Here is a 26,006-nt window from a genome sequence, read left to right as displayed (position 1 = left end):
AAAATATTTTTAAAATATATTTTTAAAAAATAGTAAAAATATTCATATTTTTAGAGATGACTAATAAGGATTTCTTATCTTTAATTTTCCTTCTTCTATTTTTCTTAGTCCTGTACCAGGCCCATTTCCTCTTCTGTTGCATCTTCCTAATGGACAGACCATGCCTGTTGCTATTCCTGCATCAATTACAAGTTCTAATGTGCATGTTCCAGCTGCAGTCCCAGTAAGTTTGAGATTTAGACTAAATCTTTTCTTCATACCAAACTGATCTTTGTAATCAGAAAATACACTTACGGATGCTTGATTGGTTTATGAAACTGAATCCAACAAAATACTTAGTAGTAGTTAGTATTATTTACTCCCCTTTTAGTGGTAGCATATACCAGTAAAGGGAAACATAATTGACTAGAAAATGTTTTTCTATCTTCCAAAAATTTTTTTCCTTAAATTGTTAATATTAAGAAATTTATCCTTATTTAACCCATTTCAATTTGACTAGTTCATAGAATTAAAATATTAACACATAGTTCTATTCTTTAAGAAGATATTTATACTAGAACACATGTCCAGTAACTCCATGATACTTCGATTATTGTAGGAATTGTTTATAAGAACACTCTCTGAACTTGGTCAAGTTGGGTTTACAGAATTCCTTTGCTGGCCCAGGCATGTAAAAATCTAAACAGTCTAAAACAGTAGATAGTCCTTCGGTTTGCTAATGCAAATGTCTCAGAGAAATTGACCATTTGAAGGGTAAATCAGCATGTAAGATCCAAAAGAGAAGTTTCTTGAGCATGTTAAATATAAATATATAAATTTTGAAAGTCATAGGCAAGTTAAACACCTACTTGTAATACTTAATAATATAGAGAATATTTAAATGCACATTCTTTTGAGTAAGAAATACTTTTTCTTTTCTCACTTTTCATATAACAATTTTATTCAAACTCTTCTTCAAATGTGTCTTCAGTGTTCAGGTTTTCATCATTAAGATCACTTTTTAGGGCAGCCCTGGTGGTGCAGCAGTTTGGCGCCGCCTGCAGCCCAGGGCGTGATCCTGGAGACCCAGGATCGAGTCCCACGTCGGGCTCCCTGCATGGAGCCTGCTTCTCCCTCTGCCTGTGTCTCTGCCTCTCTCTGTGTATCTCTCATGAATAAATGAATAAAATCTTAAAAAAAAAAAAAAGGATTTTTTAAAACACCTACCACAGTTTTTTTCAAAACACTTTTTGTTTTCACCTAAGTAATTTCAACATAACACTTTCTGAATGTATATCTTCCTAGAAATCTTACCCAAGCCCTAATACTCCTTCATATGATAAAAAGACAGTTTTTTTCTTTTACCTTACAGATATTTATTTCTGATCAGTACAATATAATCATTTATTATATAGCTTAAAAAATTTTTTTTTCAAGATTTTATTTGAGAGAGGGAGCAGAAACATGAGCAGGGAAATGGGCAGAGGCAGAGGGAGAGAAGCAGGTTTCCCACTGAGCGGGGAGCCCGATGTGGGGCTGGATCCCAGGACCTGTGGGATCATGACCTGAGCTGAAGGCAGACGCTTAACTGACTGAGCTACCCAGGTGCCTTTAAAAAGTATTATTATTTTTTTTTATTTGTTTATGATAGTCAGAGATAGAGGCAGAGACACAGGCAGAGGGAGAAGCAGGCTCCATGCACCGGGAGCCTGACGTGGGATTTGATCCCGGGTCTCCAGGATCGCGCCCTGGGCCAAAGGCAGGCGCCAAACCGCTGCGCCACCCAGGGATCCCTAAAAATTATTTTTAAAAGTCTATTTACAATAACTTCCAACATTTTGGTGAGATTATACCCCCAGGAAAATTATTAAAATTAATATGAAATATTTTTTATTAATACATTCTTCCAAGTGGCCTTGCTAAGTATTGAAAATTAGCACTGATTGGCATAATTATAAGATGAGGTATCATCTTCAAACAGAACCTTGCTGTTCAAAATGCATTATTTGAGTGACTTTATAAGGACTCAGATATTAGGTGACTACTTCCTATTTTTCTAGGATATTTTTGAAGGGGGAAACATTCTTGCCCTTGAATTTGAGATTATATAGTTATCCTGTTAAATATAATTATGATAAAACTAAAATGCAAGGAGAGCTACTGTAGCTATATAATAACTAATTACCAATGTTAATATTAGCTTTTTTTAAAAAGGTATGCAAAATGAAAAAAATCTGTTCCATATTATTTCTAGAGAAATTATTTGAGGTAACCAGGTTCTTTGTCATTATGTGCATATTAATATACAAACAAATCTTTCTTTATGTATTTTAGAAACTGCATTAGAAGAGCAAAATTCATTGTGAAGTTATTTGCCTCCTTGTCACAAGTTTTGACATGTTTTTCCTTTCACATTCAAAATGTCAGTATGACAGATCTTTGGGAAATTTTGCATCGGTTTAAAAATTATGAGTTTCTGTAAGAAGAAACGATTAAAAAAAAGACATTGAAAATTAGAGATTGGAGAAGCAAGTGTCTCAGAAATTGACAAGTTTTAAAGGATAAATCAGGACAGAAGATCAATAAAGATTTACAGCTTTCTGGTTCTGAACTCTCAAATTTTTATAGCCATTGTGCAGATATAGCACAATCATTTTGAATATACTCTCTAGCAATTATTTTTCAATATATTTTAGCTTGTTCGACCAGTCACCATGGTGCCTAGTGTTCCAGGAATTCCAGGTCCTTCCTCCCCTCAACCAGTACAGTCAGAAGCAAAAATGGTAAGCAAGATTTACTTGTTCTGTACATTTCTTGAGCCTGTTTTGAATTAGTTTTTCCATTAAAGCCTGCTTCAAATATACAAGATAGATCACATTTTATAAAATTTGGAATGCACCACACTTTAGAAGAACCAGAAAATGTAAAGACTAGTTAGTGGTACCTTAAATGGATGGATTTGGGAGTAAAGTTCTAGCTCTTGCAGTTGGTTTGGTTTTTTGGCTGTAGCTTTTTAAACAAAATCTCCTCCTGGTGGTGGCTGGGAATATTACAGCTGAAACTAGATGTAATCATCTGAAGGCAGTACAGATGGTTTCATAAACAGTGACACAAATTATGGAACAATGTTAAGAATTCTGAAATCATATACAAGTTAGCAAATGTTACACATAATATACAAAGAAAAAACATAGTTTTTTCTTTTTTAATTTTTTTTTTTTTTTTTTTTATTTATGATAGTCACAGAGAGAGAGAGAGAGAGGCAGAGACACAGGCAGAGGGAGAAGCAGGCTCCATGCACCGGGAGCCCGATGTGGGATTCGATCCCGGGTCTCCAGGATCGCGCCCTGGGCCAAAGACAGGCGCCAAACCGCTGCGCCACCCAGGGATCCCTTTTTTTTTTTAATTTTTTATTTTTATTTAAGTTTTTTCTTTTTTAAAAGATTTTATTTATTCATGAGAGACACAGAGGCAGACATAGGCAGAGGATGGAGAGGTAGGCTCCATGCAGGAGCCCGATGTGGGACTTGATCCGGGAACTCAGGGATCATCACATCCTGAGCTGAAGGCAGACACTCAACCACTGAGCCACCCAGGCATCCCAAAAAAACCATAGTTTGGGGTTGTGTATTGACACTAAGAAATTGGTGTTGTTTAAGGGATGAGCTATAGATTAGGAGTTAGGAGACGTGTTTTAATTTTAATCCTAACTGCTATTTAGTACTCTTAAGCCATTTTGACTTTGAGGAGACTATTTCCTTATCTGTAAGATAAAGAGATTAAACTTTGATTTTTAGAGTTTCTCTTAGCTCAGATTCCATAAACATGCTAAATTCCTTGGTAAAAAACCTAAAGGTGCTGTTGATTTTGTTTTTGTTTTTGTTTTTAATCCATGTAATTCTCCCTTCTATATCCTAACTTACTTTAGGGCTAATTCTTAACATCAATTAATAACTCTACATTCTTAGAAAATCAGTAGTTATTAGACACCTGTTGTCTCTGGGCACTGTAATAACAATATAAAATTACATGTTTAAAAGCCATTATATAATATATTGCAAAGCTTTAAGTCTTTACCTCTGTTTTCCATTATTGCAAATAATCAGTCTGAAATTGGCATGTGATGACTTTGCCAGTAAAACTTACACACATCTAAGTGAACAGTGGTTGAAAAGTATGAAAATTAGCTGGTCGTTGATTGGGGGGAGAGAACTTTTGAAAACCCAAAAGGGAATTTTTTTTTGCATAACAGCATGTTTGGCTCAAAGCTTTGGAAATACAAGATGAATCCTCTTCACTTGAGAGCAAAACAGCTTCATGGGGAATGTTTTTTACATTTCCTACTATAGACATACTGTACTAGTGAAAAATTCAATTAGAACTGAGTGGAGTAGTAGGAATTAAAGAGATCTGTTGTACACTGCATCTAAAAATATATTTACATATTCAGTGGACTTTTTTTTTTTTTTGGACTTTTTTTCCTAACAAATTAATTCAAAAGGAACAATTCAAATTTAAAGAAATACTTTTGGCTGTAAGAAGAGTAGGCCATATTTGTAGAAACTATTACATTTAATACTTCCTTGAGTAACTTTTAGGTCATCAGGAAATTAAGAAGAATAAAAATGTTTTGTGTGCTTATATGTTAGAAAAAAAATCAAAGCTATAACTTTAATAAATTTATATATGGAAAACAATCATTGGTTGAAGGCCCAAAAAGTAGCATGGGGAGTCACAGATTGCCACACTTAAATTTAACAATCCAATTAAATTTATTAGAATTTTGCTAATGTTAAAATAGCCATATTTAGGTGATGGCCTATTTTAATTGAAGTGGTAAATAAGATTGTACTTTTTAATTAAATAGAAAGACTCAGAAATTAGTCTTTCCTTCCCCACCCCCCCAACTTTCCATTATGGAAAATTTCAAACATATACAAAGTAAACAGTATGGTATAATGAGCCCTCATGTACCCATCTCCAACTTCAATTATTAGGAATATAACTGCCATTCTTATCTGTGCCTCAGACCGTTCCCTACCCAACTCCATTCTTCTTCTTTTTCTTTCCTTTTTTCTTTCTTTTTTTTTTTAAGATTTTATTTATTCGTGAGAGAGAGAGAGAGAGAGAGGGAGACTGATGTGGGACTCGATCCCAGGACTTTAGAATCACGCCCTGGGCCAAAGGCAGGCACTAAACCACTGAGTCAGCCAGGCATTCCCTCCATTATTCTTTTAATAGGCCTTTCTTAATGTAAAATTTATATACATTGAAATGAACCAACTTTAATTTTGATATATAAGTGCATTAATGTAACTCACACTACTATCATGGTATAGAAGATTAACATCTACCCAGGAAGTTTATTTTCCTCCCTAGTCAGTACAACTTCCCAATTGTTCTGATCTTTGTCGCCAGCAATTGATTCCTTTTGTATGAAATTCTAGAGCTAATATATACTCTTCTGTCCAGCCAACCATATGTCTATGGGACTTACCCATGTTGTTGAATATATCATTGTTTGCTGCTTTTTATTGCTGAGTAATACTCCATTGTGCAAATATACCACAATTTCTTTATCCATTCTCTTGTTGATGGACACTTGAATGGTTTTCAGTGTTGAGCTTTATGAACAAAGTGGCTATACACATTCTTGTATAACTCTTAATGTGGATGTTTATTTTCATTTGGTATGTCTACTGAAGAGTGCAATTGCTGAGTAAGAGGATAGTTACACATTTAACTTCGTAAGAAAACTGCCAGATCCTTTGCCAGACGTCTATATTCTCACAAGTAGAGTATGGGAATTCAAGTTGATCCCACATTTTTGCCAGCATTTGGTTTTATCTGTCATTTTAATTGTAGACATTTTTAGGAGTTTATAGCAATATCATATGGTTTTAATTTGCATTTCTGATTTTTCCAGATGCTTTTTGTGATATCTTACTGCTGATTTTTTAAATTGGGTTGTCTCTTGTTATCATGTTATAGGAATTCTTTAGATATAATAAATACAAAACTTTTGTGACATACAGATATTTTCTCTTAGTCTGTAGCCTGCCTTTATTTTTCTTAATAGTATATTTGTACTATCACTGATTGCTACTTTTATCTCTAATACTTCCTTTCTCTTAATCAGGTTTAATTTGCCTATGTTTTTTGGCTTAAAGTGGAAGCTTAGATTTTATTGATTAGATCTGTTTACCTTTCCTATATAGGCACTTAAAGCTGTAAATTTTTCTATTCACAAATTTTGACTTGCTATATTTAATTATTTATCTTCTAATATGTGATTTCTTCTTTGAGCTATGGGTTATAAAAAAGTATATTGTATAATTTCCAAATACCTGGAGGCTTTTTTTTATCTTACTGATTTCTGTTTTAATTACATCGTGATTTGGGAACTTAACCACCTTTGGTATACTTGATTGCCCTGTCTGTTTTTTTGTTTTGTTTTGTTTTTGTTTTTTTGCCCTGTCTGTTTTCTAATATATCATACCTGTTTGGCTCATTTCTATCCAGGTAACATGAACTGGTAACAATTTTGTTACCAATTTGTTACCAATTGCCTGGTATGCTAAGGGAATTCTGATTAATTGGGGTTTTTTTGGTGGTGGTTATACAGAAATTACTGTACATTTCACCTTTGGTTTTATATTTTTATCAAATATTACTAGTCTATTTTCTCTTAGTAACATAAAATGAACATTGTTGACTAAGAATTTTCATTGCTTGCATGCCATCATCAGCTATACTTACATATTGTTATAAATACAAAACCAGTCTACCAACATTAGGAAATAACCTGAAAATAGTTTGGTTATTGTATTTTGATTCATGTTCATATATTTGGTCTCAGCCTCTATAACAATTATTTCTTTCTATTGTTATTTATTTAACAAACATTTCTTAGGTACTAAAAAACTTAGTTTAAATTTAAACTTAGCAGTTTAAATTTAAATTTTGAAAATTTTCTTGCAAATGATTCTGGTGAACATAGAAAGTCTTCTTACCTTTGAAGGCCATTACTTACATTTTTCAACAGTTAGGATTATATCATATCAATGAGATTTTTTTTTTCTGGGTTTTGGTGCCCATGTGCACAAAAACCATTATGTAGGGACTACTTTTTTTTTTTTTTTTTTTTGAGGTTTTATTTATTCACTAGAGTGCGGGGGGGGGGGGGACGGGGGGGGCGCGTGGAGAGGCAGAGGCACAAGGCAGAGGCACAAGGCAGAGGGAGAAGCAGGCTCCATGCAGGGAGCCCGATCTGGGACTCGAGGATCACCCCTGGGCCGAAGGCAGGCACTAAACCGCTGCGCCACCCAGGGATCCCCGGAGGGACTACTTTTTTTTTTTTGGAGGGACTACTTTAAAAAAAAACAAAAAAACATTAGATTTATTAAAGTTACAAATTCAAAAATTTAATTCTTCCCTGAATTCTCAAGGCCAGTTTACAAATCCAATTATATAATGATTGCTTTTAAAGGTCTTCAAATACAATTAATCTAAAACATTCTAAACTTCATTTGAGACTTAATAAATCCTATAGGTATAACTCAGTTGTCTAACAAACTTCCCTAAATACTTTAATAACTTCAAAGGTTAATTAAACTTACAGTGAGGTTTGGTTTTCCTAAATTGTCTAGTATTAGAAGATTGGTAAAGCTTTTAGCTTTTTTAGCTTTTCCAACTGACAAGACTAAATTGATCTCTTAAACATTTTAAATTGAAATTCAAAGGTAACCTGTTAAACTCTGTGGCAAGTTATTTTAATTACTTTTAGGACATAAAATACCAAATAGCTACAGTTTTTTTCTAAATTAAATGTCAGTGTCATTAGTTTACAGTATTAAGTTCCTGTGGGCTAAAAAAAGACTTAACAAATGAGGAAATAATTGTATCATCCCTGAAGAAAGTTGAGACTCGATTCAGATCCCAGTGTATGTGTAGGTTTCTTAATGACCTACGCAGGACTAGATAAATGATCACAGGACATGACTGTTCTCCATTAATGATAAGACTCCAAATCCATACTCTCCAAATGAGCGGTTTCCATCCAGCTCATATCTCTTAGATTCATGTTACACATTAAATAATTTTTCTCTTTGTCAGTCTGCTTGCTACCCTTCCTTAGTAAAACTTAAAATTTTTTTCTTTCGTGCTTCAGTTGGATTTTGCTTTGTTGTTGTTTTCAAATCTTTGAAAATTATTTAAACATCCTTCTTATTTGATTCTTCATCTCTCCTAAGGATTTATTTGACCTATGTCATCATAATCTCTCAATGCCATGCTAAATAGTGTACTAGTGATTCTGCTAAAATGACATGTGGTTCCGAAGATGTCATATACAAACCTAATGGTAACCACAAATCAAAAACCAGTAATAGATTGGAAAAAAAAAGAAAGCCAACTTATGGTGAGAGAAGAGAGCAAGGGAGAAAGAAACAAGATTTACAAAAACAAAACAAATGACAGAAGGCCAGTAAATACATACCTATCAGTAATTACTCTGAATGTAAATAGACTAAACGCTCCAATCAAAAGAAATAGGGTGACAGAATGGATAAAAAAAACAAGACAAATGTGGCTTTGAATGACACATTAGACCGTATGTTTTAATAGGCATATTCAAAATATTCCATCCTAAAATAGCAGAATACAAACTTTTCGAGTACACTTGGAACCGAATAGATCATATATTAGGTCACAAAATAAGTCTCAACAAATTCAAAAAGATCAGTTATACTGTGCATCTTTTCAACCACATTGTAGTGAAACTAGAAATCAACCAGTAGGAAAAATCTGAAAAGAGAACAAATAAAACATGCTACTAAACAACAAATGAGTCAATCAGCAATTTAAAGGGAAAGTCAGAAAATAAATGGAGACAAATGAAAATGAAAAGTCGGGCAGCCCTGGTGACACAGCAGTTTAGCGCCACCTGCAGCCCAGGGTGTGATCCTGGAGACCCAGGATCGAGTCCCACGTCGGGCTTCCTGCATGGAGCCTGCTTTCTCCCTCTGCCTGTGTCTCTGCCTCTCTCCCTCTCTGAAAAAAATAAATAAATCCTTAAAAAACAAACAAACAAAAAACTGGTCCAAAATCTTTGGGAAGCAGCAGAAGCAGAATTCTAAGAGGAAAGTTTATAGCAATACTGGTCTGTGAAGAAGCAAGAAAAATCTCAAATAACCTAATCTTATGCCTAAAGGAGCTAGAAAAATAACAAAACTCATTAGAAGAAAGGAAATTATAAAGCTTAAAGCCAAAATAAATGATAAAGAATATATAAAAAATAATGAAATCAGGAGCTAGTTCTTTGAAAAGATCAACAAAATTGATAAATCTATAGCCAGATTCATCCAAAAAAAAAAAAAAAAAAGGAGGTGGGGAGGGACTCAAACAAAATCAGGAACAAAAGAGGAGACATAAACTACAGAAATACAAAGGACTGTAAGAAAAAAAAAGATTTTATTTTTTTTTATCTTTATTTTTTAAAGATTTTTTAAATATTTTTTAAAGATTTCATTTACTTATTCAGGAGAGACATACAGAGAGACAGGCAGAGGGAGGAGCAGGCTCCATGCATGGAGCCTGATGTGGGACTCGATCCCAGGTCCCCAGGATCATGCTTTGAGCTGAAGGAGGTGCTAAACCGCTGAACTACCAGGGCTTCCCAGATTGTAAGAATATTATGAAAAATTATGTGTTAACAAACTGGGCAACCTAAAAGAAATGGATGAATTCCTAGAAATGTGTAACTTCCCAAAAATGAATCAGGAAGAAACAAAATTTGAACGGACTGATTACCAGCAATGAAGTTGAATCACTAATCAAATAACTTCCAACAAACAAAAGTCCAGGACAGATGGCTTCACAAATGAATTCTGCCAAACACTTAAGGATGAATTAAAACCTATTCTTCTTAAACTTTATTCAAAAAATAAAAGAGGAAGGAAACTTCCAAATTCATTCTAGGAAGCCAGTATCACACTGCTACAAAACCAGATAGACACCACAAAAAAAGAACAAGTCACTATCTCTGATGAACAAATATCCTCAACAAAATATTAGCAAACCAAATCCAACAATACATTTAAAAAGTTATTCAGAGGCACCTGGGTGGTTCAGTGGTTGAGCGTCTACCCTTGGCTCAGGTCATGATCCTGGGGTTCTGGGATCAAGTTCTGCCTCCCTCTGCCTATGTCTCTGCCTGTCTCTGTGTGTCTCTCATGAATGAATAAATAAATAATCTTTAAAAAAGTCATTCACCACGATCAAGTGGGATTTATTCTAGGGATGCAAGGGTGATGTAATGTTTACAAATCAATCAACATGATACATTACATCAATAAGAGAAAGGATAAAAACCATATGATCTTTTCAACAGATGCAGAAAAAGTATATGACAAAGTACAACATCCATTCATGATAAACACCCAACAAAGTAGGCTTAGAGGGAACATACCTTAACATAATACAGCCCTTATATGGAAAATCCACAGCTAACATCATAATGGTGAAAACAGCTTTTCCACTAAGGTCAGGAACAAGGTAAGTTTTATTTGACACAGTACTAGAAGTCCTAGTCACAGCAGTCAGACAAGAGAAAGGAATAAAAGACATCCAGAATAGTAAGGAAGAAGTAAATCTTTCACTATTTGGTGATGACATGATCCTATATATAGAAAAACCTAAAGACTTCACCAAAAAACTACTAGAACTGGTGAATTAATTAAGTTCGCAGGATACAAAATCAACATACAAAAATTGGTTTCATTTCTATAAAGTAACAAGCAGCAGAAAGGGAAGGAAATTAAGAAAATCCCTTTTACAATTACACAAAAAAATAATAAAATAGCTAGGAATATATTTAACCAAAATGGTGAAAGACCTGTACTCTGAAAACTATAAACCATTGAAGAAATTGAAGATGATGCAAACAAATGGAAAAACATTCCATGCTTGTGGACTGGAAGAACAATATGGTAAAAATGTCTATGCTGCCCAAAGCGATCTACAAATTTAATGCAATCTGTATCAAAAATAGCAATAGCAATTTTCACAAGACTACAACAGACAATCCTAAAATTTGTGTGAAACCACAGAAGACCCCAAAAAGCCAAAGCAATCTTTAAAGAGAACAAAACTGGAGGTGTCACAATTCCAGGTTTCAAGTTATATCATAAAGCTGTAGTAATCAAAAAGTATGGTACTGGCACAAAAATAGACAAACAGATCAATGGAACAGAATGGAGAGCTCAGAAGTAAACCCACAATTATATAGTAAATTAATCTTCAACATTGGAGGCATTGGAAAAAAGTCTTTTCAACAAATGGTGTTAGCAAAGTAGACCAGTTTCTTACATCATACACAAAAAGTAAACTCAAAATGGATTAAGGATTTTTTTTTAAGATTTTATTTATTCATGAGAGACACAGAGAGAGAGAGAGAGAGAGAGAGACAGAGAGAGGCAGAGACATAGGCAGAGGGAGAAGCAGGCTCCATGCAGGGAGTCCAATGTGGGATTCGATCCCGGGACTCCAGAATCATGGCCTGAGCTGAAGGCAGATGCCCAACTACTGAGCCACCTAGGCGTACCGGGTTAAAGATCGTAATGTGAGCCCTAAAGCCATAAAAATCCTAGAAGAGAGCACAAGAAGTAATTTCTCTGATATTGGCTGTAATGACATGTTTCTAGGTATGTCTCCTGAAGTGGGAGAAACAAAAGCAAATTAAACTATTGAAACTATATCAAAATCTAAAGCTTCTACACAGCAAAAGAAACAACAAAACAAAAAATGTACTGAACGGGAGAAAATATTTGCAAACAATATATCCAATAAAGGTGTAGTATTCAAAATAAATCAAGAACTTACACAATACCAAAAACCCCCACAAATAATCCAATTAAAAAATGAGCAGAAGACATGAACAGACATTTCTCCAAAGAAGACATCCAGATGGCCAAACAGACACATGAAAGTATGCTTACCATCACTCATCATCAGGGAAATGCAAATCAAAACCACAGTGAGATACCACCTCACACCTGACAGAAGGGCTAAAACCCAAAACTCAAGAAACAAGTTGGTGAGGATGTGGGGAAAAGGGAAACCTCATACATTATTGGCAGGAATACAAACTGGTGCAGCCACTGTGGAAGACCGTATGGAGGTTCCTCAAAAAATTAAAAATAGAACTATACTATGACCCAGGGTAATCTCACAACTGGGCATTTACCCAAAGAATACAGAAACCCTAATTCAAAAGGATATGCATCCCTGTGTTTATTGCAGTATTATTGTTACAATAGCCAAATTATGGAAGCAGCCTAAGTGTCCAATAGACGAATGGATAAAGAAGTAATATATATACATACATACGTGTGTATGTATATATGTATACACACACACAATGGAATATTATTCTACCATAAAAAAGAATGAACTCTTACCTTTTCCAACAACATGAAGGACCTAGAGGATATAATATAATACTAAGCAATATAAGCCAGTCAGAGAAAGACAAATACCGTGTGATCTCAGCCATATGTGGAATTTAAGAAACAAAACAAAAAAGACAAACCCCCAAACAGACTCTTAACTACAAAGAACAGATTGATGGTTACCAGTGAGAAGGGGGTGGGTGGTGAGATAGATGAAGGGGATAAGAGTGCACTTACCTAGATGAGCACTAAGCTATATATGGAATTGTTGAATCACTATATTGTACACCTGAAATGAATATACTACTTTCTATTAACTACATTAAAATTAAGATGAAATATAGTGGAAGATACCTTAAAAAATAAATGTAGGAGAAATGGCATTGGAATACCTAAGAATGACTAGCACACTATAGCTAAAGAGAAACTTATTTGTATTCCAAGATAGCCAGGGATGTTTTTGTGGGGCCCTGATTTTCAGATGCCTACGGCTCATAGGGAGACCGATATGCATTGTCTATGTCTACTATAAATATTGAAATGGATTCCCCCCCCCCCTTTTTTTTTTTTTTTTGCTAAAGAAATTTCTCCTGAGCAAGCTTTTTTGTTCTTGGAACATTAGGTCTTTGTAAAAGTGAGAATGTGCCAAGAAAAAGAAGTGTAGGTAGGGGTCCACAAATATAAGATTATCTAGTATTTTTAAATTTTAGTACTACAGAAAGATTCCTAGGATCTACAGTCTTCCACAGAATTTCAGTGGACTTCACTAAATTTAGGTTTAGGAATTTTGTAATTAAGCACATAAACCATAGTTAACTTTCCATCTGTGTTACTCTTCTAATAAAACAACTTTCTTATGTATTATTTGTAATCAAAAAGTAACTTGTATGAATAAGAAAATATTAATCATCTAAGAGTATTGTTCAGATTTAATAAAGTATTTATGTAGCATTCTCCACAGTCGTTCCTTTAAGTCTTGTGTGACAAACAGAAATATCCTTGCACACGGTAGGTAGCCAGTAGGTTTTCTGCGGGGGGTTTCTACTGAGAGCTGACAGAGGGCATCTTGGCAAATGTTCAGAAACCTACATTAACTTAGTTGGGCCCTGCATGGAACCTCATGTTCAGCAGAATTCTTCTGACCTGCCTCTGCATGCCAGGCTAATCAGCAAACACCTAATGAGCCCACTCCAAAGAAACAGACTCTCTCCCAACCTACTTCATTTTCATATGTTCTCTGGGGGTGGGGAGACAAGACTTCATGAGGACTGATGATGCTGCAAAGACCACAATAATGATAATTAACTTGCTGAATTTAGAAGATTATGCTGTTAATTAGTTGCAAAATAAAGATAAGTAATAGAGCAGCAGATGGTAGGATAACACCCAGGAGAAGGAGGGTTATTACTCTGATGAGCTTTTGTGGCACATATGAAATATGGATCTGACTTTTTCATAAATTGTTTCTAGAGAACATTATGTTTTTTCTTTGAACTATGATGGAGTAGTTTGTTCCTACTAAGTTCTGACAGATGTGATAGAATTTGTTTTCAGGAGTGTGAAATATAACCTAGAATTTGAATAGCAAATTATTTTTAGCAGATTACTTCTTAAAAATGAGTAAGTAATATTGGTCAGCACAAGTAACTATTGATCCTTTGACACAGTTTATACCTAAGAAAAAAGTTTTTGATATAGTTCTTGAATTTTACATTGCTAAAAGTTAATTCCAAACATTAAAACACTAGTCTGCTTAGAAATACAGTGATAAAGATATTTTAGTTTTCTTTCAAACAATGCCTCTAGTTTAAAATTAAAATTATACTTAAGTTTTATTTTACATGTTGGAGAATACATTTTGGATCTTAACTAAATTTCTCTGAATACTTAATCTTTTTATTATATTAAATTTCTGTATTGAGAGAAATGAACTGACCAATGTCTGATACTCTTCTTATTGATTGCTAACATACTTAGAATACTTAATATAGGCAAAAGCTTTAGTTAGGCAAAACTTTTGTTTAAGATATATTCAATGAATTCGGAGTAAACAGATAGAATACCAGGGTCCCTGCTCTTCTTCTCACGTACTCTTTGATTTGGAGAAGTAACTTCATTCAGTCTTTGGACCTTAGTTAGCCTGTCTCTAACCTGGTGATTGTATTAATTGATCATCATTATATCTTCTAGTTCCAAAATACCTGTGGTATTTATATATGTTTTCATTAATATTTTTGACCCATGCTATTTGTCATTTTTTAAGATGTCTCTAACAAATATATATGGGTGGATTATAGATATCCTTATATTAATTATAAAATTTTTATGAATTCTATTTAGTGACTTTTTTTTCACCTAGCCCATTCTGAATTTTTTAGCATACATGTATTTTTTTACTGCTCTTTAAAATAAATACACACACACACACACACAGTTCAGAGCAGTGTTAATTAACCCTTGAAAATCTTTCTTCTTAAATTTTGTACCCAGTGGCACACTTTCTAAGTCAGACCCATTGTAATCAATGTAACAGCACGAAGCAAACATTAGAGCTTCCTCACTAGGTGAGTACTGTATACACTAGGGCAGTCAAGAGAGGATAATGAATGAATACTGATGCTGCTTTTAAGTGCTCTATACGGTAGTAACTTGCCCTACTAAAGATTATTCAAGAGAGTGATGTTTATGTACTTCAGACTCCCCTATGTGCAGTTACTGTATTTCATTAATTCTAAGAGTTAAGCTCTTCACTATAAAACTTTAAATGCTCTTCAATTCTATGATGTTTTCTACCTAAGGACTTAAAAGTGTTTTATCAACACATAACTTACCAAGCTTCACATCTCAACCACTACTTATATTTATACACATTTTATACCCAGAAATGAAAGCCTATAGCCTAATAGTGTAGACTATTTATTGAACTTTGATGTATAACGCTGTTTTTAAAAGATACAGTTATGCAGACTACCTTCCCTGATTTTCCTCCTTTGTTCTGTTTATATTGACCTATACTTTCAAACCCTTGTCTTTTTTTTTTTTTTTTTTAAGATTTTATTTATTCAGGAGAGACACAGAGAGGCAGAGACATGGAGAGACAGGCAGAGGGAGAGGCAGGCTCCCTACAGGGAGCCTGATGTGGGACATGATCCCAGGACCTCAGGATCACGACCTGAGCCAAAGGCAGACGCTCAACCACTGAGCCACCCAGGCATCCCTAAACTCTTGTCTTTCTATTTTGAGCTCTTTGACCACTTAGTCTAAGTAGTCCTGTTGGTTGTAGCCAACTACTTTGGCCCATTATCAAACTTTAGTTTAATCCATCCATGTCCATATTAACCCAGCAGTTACGGGTGTCTCAATTTCTTGTGTCTTAGCCACTAATGTGACCTTGGGCAAATGATCTCATGTTTCCTAATCTGTAAAGTAGGGACACTGTCCTCGTTGAAACTCCTTGGAAAAGTACCAATAACATGGATGAATTTCAAGTGTATTATGCTAAAAGAAAGAAGCCAAATTCAAAAGGCTGTAATACTGTATTTTTCCATTTATATGATGTCCTAGAGAAAACAAAACTTTTGGGATCTGAAAGCAGATAAGTGGTTTCTTAGGGGCTGGGGGTGGGAGGAGGCTTTGACAAGAAAGGAGTGCGAGGGAATTTGGGGGGTTAATAGCACTCTTCTGTATCCTGATTGTAGAGGGTGGTTACACAACTGTATGCACTTGTTAAAACTCAAAGAACTGTGCACAAAAAAGACTTCATTTTACCATATGTAATTTATACTTCAGTAAACTTTTTTTTTTTAAGATTTATTTATTTGAGAGAGAGAAGGAAGACATGAGTGAGGGGAGAGGCAGGAGAAGCTGACTCCCCACTGAGCAGGGAGTCCGACAAAGCCCAACTTGGGGGCTCTATCCCAGGACCTTGGGATCGTGACCTGAGCTGAAAGCAGACACTTAACTGACTGAGCCACCCAGGTGCCCCAGAAAACTTGTTTTTTAAACTACTGACTTGTTTTTAAAATGATACGTAGGGATCCCTGGGTGGCGCAGCGGTTTGGCGCCTGCCTTTGGCCCAGGGCGCGATCCTGGAGACCTGGGATCGAGTCCCGCGTCGGGCTCCCGGTGCATGGAGCCTGCGTCTCCCTCTGCCTGTGTCTCTGCCTCTCATCTCTCTCTGTGTGACTATCATAAATAAATTTTTTTAAAAATTAAAAATAAAATAAAAATAAAATGATACGTAGCATCTATAATGAAAGCAGTATAGAGAAAATGTCCATTAACACTTGTCTAGGTATAATTATTGCCTTGGGAAGTTGTAGTGACTTTTTCATGTATGCTTTAGTTTTTAAGGGGTTTGGATCTCTTACAGATGGAAAGGAGATATGCATAGAGAAAAACAAAGATATTAGAAATTTAAAGACAGTTGTACAGTTTTCTAAGTTGCTCTTAATTCGAGTAAATGAAGGCAGTTGTACTAAAATCATCTGGAGGCCTCTTTAAAAGCACTTGTCTCTGGAACTTTATTTTGGGCTCAAGGACTACATTTCAGTTACGAAAACAATATCAACAATCATAGTCCTAGATCTCTCAAGTCCCTTTCATTTCTAAGACAGTATGATTATGTTGTGCTAAGTATTTCATATTTATGTATTTTTAATAATAAAACTACCCCAAATATCACTTGTGCCATTTTTGTCAGAGAATCCAATTTATGTCACTTAACAAATACATCTGTTACTTGGCCATGTAGCAAATCAATCAGTGTACCAGTTGCTTAAACCGGGTGCAAAGAAAGATTGGGCAGTCTCTATTCTTGAAAGACCTTACTATCTGGTTGAGGAGATAAGACACATATACATTTTTGCTGGTAGAATAATAAGTTTTATGCAAATTGTACCTTTATTAAGAGGTAGCCATAAATGTTTAGGACCTCATTCTAACACTAGATCGATCGTTCATACTCTGACAGTGGGTCAAGTGCAATTCAGTTAATGGCAAATGGAACCTAGTAGAGGGGATAGACTTGGAACTAAATCTGCTTACTGGAGACAGGGAAGACCTAAGGGAGGTGAACCTAGCTGTAGATTCTAGGAGGTTCATTCTGACTTTAATATAGTGGCCTAAAAAATGCAACATCAGGTCATTATCCAAATAGGCACTGACATCAGACCATCAAGCAGAGATTAATTGGTCCCAAATTTGGAAGAGATTTAGGCTTAAGAATCTAGGCAGAGCCTGAGAAGATGGAGATACAGGAATGAGGTGGGAGAAAATAGGTAAAAGTGTACATAATTAACTTATGTTGCTTATTTTAGTTGAACAGAACTAGTTATTTTCAGTCAACAGTGTTTTTGTTTTTCACTCTTCTTAAAATTGATTAGGAACAGCAAAGTGTAAAATCCTCTAGTACCAGACAGAAAAACTCAAGAAAGCTCCCCCAAGTGTTTGTCTTACTATTGGTATCAAATGTATTCACGCATTCCTTAACTTTTTTGTTAACCAAAGAGTTTGCTGGGAGTTGAATTTGAATGGAAAGCGGGGGAACTCTTATTTTAAATTGGTGTTTGCATTTCAGAGATTAAAAGCTGCTTTGACCCAGCAACATCCTCCAGTTACCAATGGTGATACTGTCAAAGGTCATGGTAGCGGATTGGTTAGAACTCAGTCAGAGGAATCTCGACCACAGTCATTACAACAGCCAGCTACATCCACTACAGAAACACCGGTATGTGTGTGGTTTTTATCATTCATGCTCTGTTATCATCCTTTAAAACCCAAATACAGTGTAATTTAAATGATTATTTTATATACTTTGAAAAAAATATTTCTGGTCATAATTCAAAAGTGTACCAAAAACCTTTGGAAAAGATAATTCAGTGTAAAAGTATTGATACCAAAAATAGATAAAATAGTCAAGTTGCTGATTAGAACACCCTATAAATGCTTCTGTAGGTGTCCATGTGTGTTAGCCTGACATGACATCGACACTTTTTAAATCATTTTTTTCCCGTTGATTGTATTCAACGAGTAATGTTTACATGGTGTGTATTTATTACATTACTAACATAAATCAAATGATACTTGAATTAAAATTTGAGAAACATCACCAAAGGAGCAGATATGTATGCTTTTATGGAAACTGTTAATACTAGAGGTCCTTTTCATTTATCTCTGGTTTGTGACTGTGTATCAGATAATTGATATGTCTATTTTGTCTACACTGCATTTCTACATGGCAGGGTTACTGTATTAAGTGTTTTAGAACTTTATTTAGAACTTTCAAGATAAAAGATATGGATACTTAAAGAATATTACCACTGGCATTAAACAGCAAAACTTTGCAATTAAAGAAACAGGTAAATCACAAGTTTTAGATTACCTCATAATTGTAACTTTTTAAATAACTGTATTTTACCTTCACAGATCTTAGAATAAAGTGGAATGTAGTTGTGGTAGTCATCTACTAAACCATTTAGGGACCAAGAGAGAAGGAAAATAAGTGTATTATTTTTAATGTCATAATTCAGAGATAATTCATGTTTTCTGAATTTCTTCATATGGTCTGCAAGCTATATGTGTGGTTTTTACATCTTTAAAAGTTTATTTAAAATAATTGAATATATAACTTAAAATAAATGAATATATAATTTTTCTTGAAATGAATATATAATTTATTTTCTTACACTAACTCTATAGTTTATCTGGATCTCACTTTTATTTATATCCTTAAACTGTATTAGATGGAAGCTTCATGAAGGCAGGACTTTATCTGTTAACTATTATATCACTAGTTTCTAAGATAGTTCCTGTGTTCTTTTTAATAATGTGGAATGAATGAATCGGTGGAAGGAGGGAAAGGGAGAGGACTATATGCTTTTTAGTAGCCTTAATCCTTGTTAGTTGTAAAAATGTACAAATATAACTCTTTATTGGTTTCTGCTTATAAATACTTGTGATTAGCCTTTGCTGTAATAACTGAGTTGTCAATTTTTTTAAAAACTGTTCTTTCCTATTCAGCCAAATGAGTAAAAGAAAAAAACCTGCTATTATCAATAAGTTAAGAGGATGAAGAAAAGAAAATATTTCAAGGTTGCCATTCTTGAAGCAAGCCATAGAAATATTTTTCTAAAAGATTAACTTGCAATTATGTACGTAAAAGAACTGGTCTAATTTAATACTTAATCTTTATTACAATTAAAGTATAAATTAAATTACCCTCAGAATTTTTAATGCTAGCTATTTTGAAAAGGAATTAGATGAGAATGTATGTCTTTTGGAGTTTGTAGAGTGAAAAGTAGTTTGATGATTTCCTTGCAGAACTTATGTTGAGCTTATATATAAGGCTTTTGCTTATTATGTAGATTAGAAGATAGAAGTCTTATTTATTCACACTATTTTGGAATATAATTATACATAAAAGATTGTCTTCAGGCTTCCTTGGGTCATGAGCCTGTGATCACAAAGTGCCATTTCCTTTGCACTGTTTCCAGGGGTTCATTTCCTACATCCCAAGTTCAAGTGTTCTGTGGCATAATTTTGGGATTTGAGAGAGGCTTGGAAATACTTGCTGTTCTATAATCCCAGATACTAGATAATATTACCAGTGACCGAAAACTGTCTCTGGCTGATCCGAGATAACTAGTCTGATCTGTTGAAAGGCAAAGGGAAGCAATTAAAATTAAAATCTGGACACCAGGAAAATGAGCATCAATAATCACATGTCCCTGACCCTAAATTTTAAAAACTGAAGAAAAGCTGAGTATACCAAAATATGTACATACTATATAGTTCCCTCCTACCTGCAGTTTAGCTTTCTGCAGTTTGAGTTGTTCACAGTCAACTATGGTCCAGAAGGAGCTCCTTCTGGCAGATTGTTAGAAGGGTCACTAGTAACCTAGCACTATGTCATAATGCCTTTATCAGTCACTTTACTTCACATTGTGACATAGGCATGTATCTCCTACCATCACAGGAAGAAGGGTGTGGGTACAAGACAGTATTTTAAAAGCAAAAGAGACCACATTCACATGACTTTTATTAGAGTATATTGTTATAATTGTTCTATTTTATTATAAGTTATTGTTGATCTCTTACTGTACATAATTTATAAATTAAGCTTTATAATAGGAATATGTGCATAGGAAGAAACATGGTATATATTGGGTTCGGTACTATCTGTGGTTTCAGGGATCCACGGGAGTCTTGGAACATACATATTCCCTACTGATAAGGGGGCACTACTGTACTTCTCAATTTTAGAGAAACTAGTTTTTGAGAGAAAATTTTACAATTTTTACTTTTAAAGTTTTACTTCAAAAATAGCAAGTAAATGGTTTCTCACAGTGAATTTAAATAAATTATTAAATTTTTTACTTTAGTACCTTATAATTTTTCAAAGGATTATATAATACCGTAATGTTAAAAAGTACACTTGGAAAAATTTAAGATCTATGCATGTTCATTTATGTTGCATTTTCAACTTCTTATTATTTCTATATAAATGAAAACGTTATACAGACTTTAAATATATTCACTATGATAGTGAATTAGAATCTTATTTTAGCAGTGCTTATTTATTTCAAGGAATTTGTTAAAGCACAGGGTGATTTTCATGTCACCCCAAAATGTTGATATATACAGTGAGACTTAGAAAACAAAGTTAGTAGCTCTTTTCTTCTGCCACCCTTCACTGTGCCTGTGTTCTCACTGGATACAAACATAAAAAACTTCCATTTGTGTTTACTGTAGGCTTCTCCAGCTCACACAACTCCACAGACCCAAAATACAAGTGGTCGTCGAAGAAGAGCAGCTAATGAAGATCCTGATGAAAAAAGGAGGAAATTTCTAGAGCGAAATAGAGCGGCAGCTTCAAGATGCCGACAAAAAAGGAAAGTGTGGGTTCAGTCTTTAGAGAAGAAAGCAGAAGACTTGAGTTCATTAAATGGTCAACTGCAGGTATGGTGCATATATATATATTTTGTCTAATTTTAATAATTGTGAACTTAGTTCTTTCCTGTTTTTCCCATTTAGCCATCTAGACATTTTAGCACACAATATTGGGTGTGTATGGGATCTGTAGTGAAGCATAGTTTTATAAAACTATTTGAATACTGAGGTGAAGTAATACAAAACTTGCAACACTGACACAATGAGGAAATACTAAATATAAGTTTTCACTTGTGTGCTACAAAAGTAACAAAACTGCTTGGCTTAAACTTTGTAAAGTTCTGGTGTATAAAGTTCAAACAAAGAATCTTAAAATTTAAAATATGGCTGGTGTTTCACTTTTCTAATTTGGTCTCTATCACAACTGTAAAGTTGCTTCGGTAACATTTTAAAGTTCTTTGGTTCTTTGAATTATAAATTTTGTTGTGTTTATTTGGAGTGAATATAGGTGCTTGGGAAAAGTGTCAGATTGATAGTTTTGGAAACTGAAGAGCTCTAATCATCCACAGAACAGGTACAATATAGCCAATGGCAGTAGAAATGATTTCATAATGTCCTGCAAATGCACCTCAGATAGGTTTCTTAGGAACATCATGGGATATACAGATTTTAAGGCTCCTTCTTGTTCAGTCTTTGCTAAGATTTCCAGTGATTATGTCAGATAGCATGAAGTCTATTTTCTTCATTCTGATTTTTCTTTCTTCCTTTTATTTTTACTGTTTGGTTTAAAGATTTATTTATTTTAGTGCAAGAGGAGAGAGAGAGAGAGAGAGCGCACACGCTCGGGGGGGGGGGGGGGGGGGGGGGGGGGGGGGGCAGAAGGAGGAGGAAAGAAGCTGAGCCAAAATCAAGAATAGGAGGCTTAACAGAGCAGGCCATCTAGGCGCCCTCATTTTTTTTGTGGGTTTTTTGTTTGTTTTGTTTTTTGCTTTTCTTAAAGATTTTATTTAGGAGATAAAGACAGAACATGAGCAAGGAAGAAAGGCAGAGCGAGAAGCAGACTCCCCGTTGAGTGGGAAGTCCAACTGGGGCTCCATCCTAGGGCCCTGAGAGCATGACTCAAGCAGAAGGCAGTTGCTTAACTGAGCCACCGAGGCGCCCTCTCTTTGTTCTGTTAATGTTGTGAATATTCTCAGGAAGATCTTGTGAACCAGTTGATGAGCATTAACTAGAAAATTGATGTTAATGAATTGTAGTTGTTACTGGCCAGTCTTCTGAGTAAGCCATCCCCAGTGAAAAACAGATCTTTCCGTATAATTATAATTGATGTTGAAACTTGCTCTTTTTAAAAATCTATCTTTAAATATGTCACCAATATAAATGTCTGTTTCAATTCTTAGGAAAAAGTTTTTAACATAAGACACAGCACTTAACCTAATGTAAATTTTATAAAAATTGTCTCATATGTGAGACAATCCTTTTTTAAGATTCTATATTGTGCTTTAGATATTTGATGCATGAGTTCTAGAACAAATGTCTTGCAAAATTTATTTTTAGTCATTTTAACCATTTAGAAAAAAAATTATTTTATTTTTTTTAGAAAAAATTTAAACATGATTTATCACATCAGAGACTTGAAATAAATACATATGAGGATATCTTAATATTGTATTATCATCTGATAGATTCTTATTCATTCAAGAACTATTTTTATAACTTTGTAAAAAAAACTTGATTTTTTTCCTCTTAAATACAATGAAACAGGTTATAGTTACTAACTTATTTATATTCTTAAAAAATGGCTATTCTTTGCCAAGTTTCTCTTAAAATATGAAGTATTGTCATTTAAATTTTCAGATACTCATGTTACATTCACAAAATGATTTAGCTCTTTTTCTCTTTTCTGTTCTTAACAAAATTATTCTTCTGAATAGCTTGGCTATTTTTTAGTTGTCATTCTTTGTTAGCCTCATTTGTCTTATCCATAGAATATACCTGTTGATCCTACTTCTTTGAGAATTTTTTGCATAAATCAATTGAATTAGAATGAGTGCAAGTATTTTTAAATACATAAATTTTAAGTCTTAAATTTATCAATATTTTCCTTTGTGATTTGGCTTATTGTAATTTTTAGGAAGTTTAAGAAGGTTGAAAACTGTACAATGGCATAGAAATGTACAGTATCATTTACAGAGTAGTCTTCAACTTTAGATTGGGCCAGTTTTCTGCTTTGACCTAAGGTATAGCAGTATTAACAGCTTTCACGAGATATTGTTATTTCCTTAATTGCAGCCCATTACCAATAGCAACAGGACTTTGTTATTTCAGAAAACCCTGGAAAATTCAGTATTCAAGATAAATGTAATCTTTGTTTCATTCATCTCATGTTTTTTCCACCATACAAACTATGATTAAATGTCATTATTGTAAAGTATATTTACATTTTTGTGTTTCCTAATCTGGGTAGAAATTTCTTGATTGGAGGAATAAAGGCAAGATTCATCCTTGAGGTAAAGGTTAACAAATGCATCATTTTCAAAGCACGAAACTTTCAAATAGAAGTCAAATTCAAGGGCGGCCTGGGTGGCTCAGCGGTTTAGTGCCACCTTCAGCCCAGGGCCTGAACCTGGAGACCCGGGATCGAGTCCCATGTCAGGCTCCCTTCATGGACCCTGCTTCTCCCTCTGCCTCTCTCTCTCTGTGTCTCTCATGAATAAATAAATGAAATCTAAAAAAATCAAATTCAAGAAATTCTTAAATTAAGCTCTAAAGTTGAATGTAATGTTAATACCTCAAATTATAAACAAAATTAAAATCCATTATTTTTTTTTTATTTTATTTTTTAGCACCAGGGGAAGGGAAGAGGGAGAAGCAGAAGCAGACTCCATGCTGAGTGGGAGAGCCCAACATGGGGCTCAGTCCCAGGACCCTGAGATCATGACTTAAGCCAAAGGCAGACACTTAACAGACTGATCCACTCAGGCTCTAAAATCCGTTTGTTTGTTTTTTTTTAAATATTTTATTTATTTATCCATGAGAGACACAGAGAGAGAGGCAGAGGGAGAAGCAGGCTCCATGCAGGGAGCCCCACGCGGGACTTGATCCCAGGTCTCCAGGATCACACTCCAGGCCCAAGGCGGCACCAAACCGCTGGGCCACTGGGGCTGCCCTAAAATCCGTATTTTTAATCAAAAACACTAAGTGATGATGGAATCATGGTTAGATAAGAAAGTGTTATTAATTTTGGAACTGTGTATCAGAATGTGAAGATAGGTGATGAAATGATGTGTTATCAGGGATGCTCTCTTTTTTTTTTTTTTTTTTTTTTTTTTTTTTTAAAGATACTGTTTATTGAGAGAGACCGTGAGCATGGGGGGAGGGGCAGAGGGAGAGGGATGGGCAGACTCCTCCCTGAGCACAGAGCCTTAATGTGGGCCTTAAACCCAGGACCCTGAGGTCACAACCTGAGCCAAAATCAAGAGTCGGATGCTTAATAGACTGAGCCACACAGGTATCCTCTAGCAGGATATTCTTTAAAATATTTCTGTAAAAAAAGAAAAAAAGAATGATGTTCATATCATGTACTAACCTGGGAAATTACCTATAATATATTGTTAGGGGTAAAAGGAAAGTTGTTGAGAACAGCCCAAATGTCTATCAGTGGAGGAATGAATAAATTATGGTATATGCATACAATAGAATATTCAACCATAAAAAGGAGTGAATGTGGATGAACATGCTAGAATATGGATGAAGCTCTGAACATTTTGCTTAAATGAAGCCAGAAAAAAGCCACCTATGACTCCATTTATATGAAATACAAAGAAGAGGGTTGCCTGGGTGGCTCATTCTGTCATGTCCAACTCTTGATGTCAGCTCAGATCATGATCTGAGGGTAGTGGGATCAAGCCCCCCCCCCCCCCCCCCCCCCCCCCGCATCAGGCTCCGCTTGGGTGTGGAGCGTGCTTAAGATTCTCTCTCTCTCTCTCTCTCTCTCTCTCTCTCTCTCTGCCCCTCCCCACTCCTGTCTGTCTCTCTCTCTCTCTCTCTCTCTCTCTCTCTCTCTCTAAGGAAAAAGAAAAAAAGAAAAATATCTAGAATAGAAATCCATAGAGACAAATGCAGTTTAGTGGTGGCAGGGGGAGGTGAGTAGAAAATAGGGAGAAACTGGTTAATGGGTGAGGAGTTTTACTTTGGACTGACAGAAGTGTTTTATAACCAGATTGAGGGAGGTGGCTGTACAACATTATAAATGTACTGAACACCACTGAACTGAATTGTTTACTTTAAAATGGTTAATTCTAGCTCACGGCAATGTCACCTCAATAAATTACTCAAAAAAAATAGTTGTACACTAAAATAGCACAGCTCTTTTTCATTAATAAAGGGTTTATAATTAGATGGATAAATGTGTAAATATGAAAATCGATATAGGAATGAATCCCTAAATCGAATTTTGGAATGACATGTAGCAGGAGAAAATGAAGAGGCTTTTGAGGGCATGAATAGTTTAGGAAGGAAGTGTGCTTCAATTATGACTTTCTCTATTGTTTAGGTGGATATCTGATTCTTATTTTTTGTTTTTTAGTTATCAAATTAAACAGTTTTAAAAAATGACAGATTCGGGGATCCCTGGGTGGTGCAGCGGTTTGGCGCCTGCCTTTGGCCCAGGGCGCGATCCTGGAGACC

The 26,006-nt window shown here is 34.8% G+C and overlaps 1 protein-coding gene across 25 annotated transcripts in view; it reads left to right on the top strand.

The window, feature by feature from the left end:
• Positions 1 to 26,006, top strand: part of ATF2 (activating transcription factor 2) — an 84,997-nt gene that overhangs the window by 46,903 nt on the left and 12,088 nt on the right. For all 25 annotated transcript variants that reach the window (XM_072751995.1, XM_072751982.1, XM_072751987.1 and 22 more), the window contains 4 exons: positions 109 to 223; positions 2,676 to 2,762; positions 18,007 to 18,156; positions 21,180 to 21,386. In XM_072751995.1, the coding sequence (XP_072608096.1) occupies positions 109 to 223; positions 2,676 to 2,762; positions 18,007 to 18,156; positions 21,180 to 21,386 (559 nt within the window). The remainder of the gene's footprint in view (positions 1 to 108; positions 224 to 2,675; positions 2,763 to 18,006; positions 18,157 to 21,179; positions 21,387 to 26,006) is intronic.

This window comes from Vulpes vulpes, chromosome 3 (genome assembly GCF_048418805.1).
Source record: "Vulpes vulpes isolate BD-2025 chromosome 3, VulVul3, whole genome shotgun sequence".
Classification (NCBI taxonomy): Eukaryota; Metazoa; Chordata; class Mammalia; order Carnivora; family Canidae; genus Vulpes; species Vulpes vulpes.
Note: the sequence above shows the minus strand (reverse complement) of the source record. Positions and strands in the feature narration are given on the sequence as shown.